Here is a 5,536-nt window from a genome sequence, read left to right as displayed (position 1 = left end):
CGAGCCACAGAGCGGCCCGACCAGTATGGCCCCAACATCTGCGACGGGGACTTTGACACAGTGGCCATGCTTCGCGGGGAGATGTTCGTGTTCAAGGTCTGGCCCTGCCTCCCATGCCTGTCCCTGAGCCTTTTCCCTGGCTGCTCTGGGCCCCCTGTCCCACCCTCACTCAGCAGGACCCGGGGAGCCATTAAGCCCTCAGCTCTAGACGAGGTGGAATCCAGCCCGAGAGGTTGAGGGACTTGTCCAGGGTCACATAGCAAGCCCTAGTGCCAACTCCCCAGCTCAGGGCTGTTTCTGTGCAGCCCCGAGTTTCCAAGCCACTGCCTGCCTCAGTATCTCAGTGTCCTCTCCCTGGGCCCACCCTCACCTGGGAAGGGGTGGTTTGAGGATGGCACATCTCTTGGCCAAGGCAGCTTGCCTGTGCTGCCTGCTCACACCACGCCCTCCCCAGGGCCGCTGGTTCTGGCGAGTACGGCACAACCGCGTCCTGGACAACTATCCCATGCCCATCGGGCACTTCTGGCGTGGTCTGCCTAGTGACATCAGTGCTGCCTACGAGCGCCAAGACGGTCGTTTTGTCTTCTTCAAAGGTAAGCAGGGGTAGGGTTAGGGGGCTGGGCACCCTTCCTGCCATGACCTCTAACCCTGCTGGACCCCAGGGAAAGCGAGGTGAAGGGCTGCATTGCATGTCTGGTCCTGTGCCCCCACTGTGGGCTCACTGGGAGGATGGGGACACGGCAGCAAGGTGGGGACGGGAGGAAGATAGAGGCCGGGGGCAGGGTTGGACCTGCCACCCAGAAGTACCTGGCCACCTCGTGCAGCGCAGGGCTCAGCCCTGCTTCCCTCTGTCCTTGCCTCTTTGCCTCCTGCAGCCCCATCCTCATAAGAACAGGTGCCGCCAGCCCACTCCGGGGCCAGATTTCTGTGGTCTGTCTTCAGAGACAAGGTCTTGCAGGGCAGCGCCCCATGGTGGATCCGCCGGGGCTCTAACCCCACTTTCCTGAGCTTCAGCGAGGCATGAGCGAGGCATGAGGACAGGGCTGCCCCACACTAAAAGCAGGAAGCGCTGGTCCACACACAGAGGGCTGCGAGTGTGCTCCAGGGGCACAGCCCCCAGACCCAGAGGCCAGGCAGCCCCCTCCCCATACAAGAACTATATGTGTGGGGGTGCGTGTGCACATGGAAGCGAGGGCCGTGGGTGGCATGTGGCGTGTATGGGTGTGAGCAGGTGACTTGCTCATGGGAACAAGTGTGCCTCTGGTGTGTGTGAGTGCGGTGTGTGATGTGCAGGTGACTGCGTTGTATGTCATCATGGATATGTAGAGGGGTGTGAGTGTGATTTTGTGTGCCTTAGGGGGTCAGCAGTGGATGTGAATGGATTTATGGGCCCGGAAGAGCATTCTTTTCCATCACACACCCCTCAGCCCCAGGCCTGTCCTCACTTTGCCTCCCACCTCTCCTGCAGGTGACCGCTACTGGCTCTTTCGAGAAGCAAACCTGGAGCCCGGCTACCCACAGCCGCTGACCAGCTATGGCCTGGGCATCCCCTATGACCGCATCGACACAGCCATCTGGTGGGAGCCCACAGGCCACACTTTCTTCTTCCAAGAGGACAGGTGAGCAGTGCACCCCTCCCCTAAGGGTAGAAGGCCCCAGCTAGGCCCCCCTCAACCTCAGGCCTACCCAGAAAGAATCCACTGCCTATGGGGAATGGGTCCTGGCCCAAGCAGGGTCTCTAGGTCCACAGCCTGGTGCTTTTGGTTGCAGGTACTGGCGCTTCAACGAGGAGACACAGCGTGGAGACCCTGGATACCCCAAGTCCATCAGTATCTGGCAGGGGATCCCTGCCTCCCCTAAAGGGGCCTTCCTGAGCAATGATGCAGGTACCTGGCCAGCCCCTCCCAGTTTGCCCAGCACCTAACTAATAACCCCTGCTGCACACACCACGGGGCAGGGCTGGCCCAAGGTCACCCGTTACTATGATGGTGTGTATGGGGGACACGCGGTGTCACGCTCTGGGCTGGGAGCTTACCTAGCTTGACACCCTGGTCCTTCCCGCATGGTTAAAATTCCTTTTTACACACAGGCAAACTAATAAACCAGAGAGCTTGAGCAGAGTGCCCAAATCCCACAGCCAGGACGGTACGGAGTCAGGATTCCAGGCCAGTTCTGCCTGCATCCAGAGCTGCAGCTCGGAACTGCCCTGATGCCCACAGAGTCCAGCCGCCCCCAGGCAATCCTAGGGGAGCCTTGAGCCTGAGTGGGGCAGGCTTGGCTCAGAGTGTTAGGGGTGAAAATCCTCCCAGGGCATCGCTCATCTACCTAGAAGAAAAGCCCTGTCTCTGTCATTATAACCGAGAGACAGGGAGCTGTGCCTCTTCTATTTCTCTAGCAAGGTCTCTAGTACATTTAAGAAAAACCAGCCAGGTGTAGTGGCTCACGCCTGTAATCCCAGCTCTTGGAGAGGCCGATGCAAGAGGATTGCTTGAGTCTAGGAGTTCAAGACCAGCCTGGATAACATAGTGAGACTTGATCTCTACAAAAAAAAATTTTTAAATCAGCCAGGTGTGGTGGCTTGCACCTATAGTTTCAGTTATTTAGGAGGCTGTGGTGGGAGGATCGCTTGAGTCTGGGAGATCAAGGCTGCAGTGGGCCGTGATTGCACCACTACACTTCAGCTTAGGTGATTCAGGGGGGACCCTGTCTGCTTTGCCAGTGCTCAGGCCCGTTACACAGCTTCTGTATGTGAGCTTGGCACTCTGCAGCCGCTCTGATCTCTTTTGCTCACCCCTTGATTGAAACCTGGCCCTGCCTGGTGTTGATGGGATGCTGGCAAAGTGTCCAAGGCCAGAGAGCCAGCACAAGGCAGCACCAGGTTCCTTCCGCTCTAGAACAACTGTGGGGTGCTGTGTGGCCTTGAGCAAGACCCTGAACCTCTGTGGTATGAGGTGAAGCCAGTTCTGGGAAGGGGCAGCAGGATCCCTTACTGCAGCACCCAACCCAGCAGGCTGTAGGACCCTTCCAGGCCCTGCCCCAGCTAATGTCAGTCTGGTCAGGAAGCCCAGGATTCTAGTCGTGCCCTCGGCCCAAAACCCTCTGAGCCTCAGTCTGGCTCCTCCAAATTGAGAAGGGGAAGATTTGAAAATGCCCAGGGAAGCAAATGACAAGAAGGGCGTTTTGAAGCCCTCAGCATGTCCTGGCCTTTGATGGTCTCACTGGTGGTTGGGCTCAACCTGAAGCCAATCTGGCCTCCTTGCCCCCACAGCCTACACCTACTTCTACAAGGGCACCAAATACTGGAAATTTGACAATGAGCGCCTGCGGATGGAGCCCGGCTACCCCAAGTCCATCCTGCGGGATTTCATGGGCTGCCAGGAGCATGTGGAGCCAGGCCCCCGGTGGCCCGATGTGGCCCGGCCGCCTTTCAACCCCCACGGGGGCACAGAGCCCGGGGTGGACAGCGCAGAGAGCAACATGGAGGATGGGGATGGGGACTTTGGGGCCGGGGCCAACAAGGACGGGGACAGCCGCGTGGTGGTGCAGATGGAGGAGGTGGCACGGACGGTGAACGTGGTGATGGTGCTGGTGCCACTGCTGCTGCTGCTCTGCGTCCTGGGCCTCACGTATGCGCTTGTGCAGATGCAGCGCAAGGGTGCGCCACGCGTACTGCTGTACTGTAAGCGCTCGCTGCAGGAGTGGGTCTGACCACCCGGCGCTCCTGCTCACGGTGCTCAGGGGGCACCTGTGGTTTTGAGATGGCTTCCAGGGGCTCCCTCTGCCCCCAGGTAGGGGCCCCTCTCAGCCCTCACACACCCTGTCTGCCCCGCCCTCATTATTTATGCCCAGGTGTTTGTTTTGTTTTGTTTTTGGCACCTTACTTGACCATTTGTTTCTGTTTCTCTGACTGGGGCAGGGTGTTTAGAATTTTCTAAATGTAGTTCTGCTCCAGACAGGGAATTAGGCCCCCATTGTCCTCTGGCTTGGCCACAGCCAGGGGAGCAGAGAGGCAGAGGCCCACATTGGAAGAGTAGCCCCTCCTCAGCCTGAGCCCTGGGGCCATAACTGCAGACTCTCTTTACCCAGTTGGAGACTGGCTGGCCCCCCTGGTCCCCTCCCTCCCAAGTGAGTCTTTCTGGGCCTGAGGAAGAGCTTTCCATCCAGGGGCAGCCCCAGGCCGAAGGGGACCTGGAAGGGAGGTGGGCCATGGCCCCTGAGCCTGTGTTGAGGCTTAGTTCCTTCCCAGTCCACTTCTGACAGCCTCAGCGACCCTGGCTCCTTGTGCCTGAGAACCCAGCCCACCCCCAGCAGCAGCTCCCAGCTCCCACCTCCCCTTGGGCCCACACCTCGTTCCCTCTCTGGAGAAAGGGCCCTGGGCCTGCCTCACCACGGACCAAAGGGAGTATGCCAAGGCCCCTCTCCCCGGGGTAGCAGCAGCCTCACCCTTAGCAGAGATGCCTCCCTGAGCTAGAACCCTCTGTTCCTTCCCTGCACCTCCCCCCTCCCTCTCCCACTTACACCACCAGCTCCAGGGGCCTAAGCTCCAGCTCCCTCAGGCTTCAGCTGCCAGTGTCCTGAGCCCCAGGGAGAGGGGGCTGACAGGTGCCTAGGCCTGGGCAGTGGATGGCCGTGAATGGGTGCCCACAGTGCCAGGCACTGGGCATGCAGGGTTCCTCCCTTCCAGCTCCCTGTGCCCGCAGGGTCCTGGGAGGAGAGACACTGGTGGGGATAGGCCAGCCACACATCAGACTGTGAACCCCACGAAGGAGCCCATTGTGGCCTGAGGCTGCCCTCCTCCTGGGTTCAGCCCTGAGGACGGAGATGCCTCCTTCCTCTTTTCCTTCCCAAAGCAAGCAGGAGGCCGTGGCTGCTGTGGGAAATGGTACTGTACAGCTGGCTCTGCTTCCCCATGGCCCTGAGTGAGTGGGGTCTGCCACCCAGGATCCCTGAGGCGCTTTGGGGGCAAAGGGTTCTGCTGGCCTCTGCGGGTGGTTTCTCGTGCACTGGCACCAAGTGCGGGTCCAGCAGCTTCTGCCCCCTGCAGAACCGGAGAGCCAGCCAAGGGGTGGGGCTGCGGGGGTTCCGTGTCCACCCCCATACGTTGATTTCTGTAAATAATGTGCACTGAATAAATTGTACAGCTGGCAAGTGTGTTGTTGTTTGTAAGGCCTTTGGCTGGAGCCTCCAGCTGGAAGGGCGTGCAGGTGGTGGGGGTCCAGCCCTTGCTAGGGTTAGGGGGCTTGACCTCAATGCCAAGGAGACCTTGTTCCAATTCCGTGGGGGCTCCTTCCCGATGGCCCTTGGAAACTAGGCCCTGGGAGGGGCAGAGCTTAGGGCTGCCCTCAAGAGTCCAGAAAAGGGAGAGGCAGGGCACCTGGGGTCACCCTGCCGGGGTGGGGCAGGGAGGGAGCATGGAGTTAGTTTGCTGTTTGTTCGTGCTGAGAAGACAACCCAGTTTGCCACAAGCCCTTCCCATCTAGGAGTGGAGGAAGAGCCAGGCCAGGCCTTCCAGGCTGGGTTCTGAACACTAACGGGA

At 59.7% G+C, this 5,536-nt stretch overlaps 1 protein-coding gene across 1 annotated transcript in view; it reads left to right on the top strand.

Annotated features, from left to right (window-relative positions):
- MMP15 (matrix metallopeptidase 15 (membrane-inserted)) overlaps positions 1 to 5,148 on the top strand; it is a 21,012-nt gene extending 15,864 nt beyond the window's left edge. Inside the window, exons 7-11 of the mRNA XM_011938875.1 lie at positions 5 to 96; positions 455 to 593; positions 1,469 to 1,619; positions 1,771 to 1,886; positions 3,269 to 5,148. Of these exons, the coding sequence (XP_011794265.1) occupies positions 5 to 96; positions 455 to 593; positions 1,469 to 1,619; positions 1,771 to 1,886; positions 3,269 to 3,708 (938 nt within the window). The 3' untranslated portion in view covers positions 3,709 to 5,148. The remainder of the gene's footprint in view (positions 1 to 4; positions 97 to 454; positions 594 to 1,468; positions 1,620 to 1,770; positions 1,887 to 3,268) is intronic.
- The last annotated feature ends 388 nt before the right edge of the window (positions 5,149 to 5,536 follow it).

This window comes from Colobus angolensis, unplaced genomic scaffold (genome assembly GCF_000951035.1).
Source record: "Colobus angolensis palliatus isolate OR3802 unplaced genomic scaffold, Cang.pa_1.0 Scaffold178, whole genome shotgun sequence".
Taxonomy (NCBI): domain Eukaryota; kingdom Metazoa; phylum Chordata; class Mammalia; order Primates; family Cercopithecidae; genus Colobus; species Colobus angolensis.
Note: the sequence above shows the minus strand (reverse complement) of the source record. Positions and strands in the feature narration are given on the sequence as shown.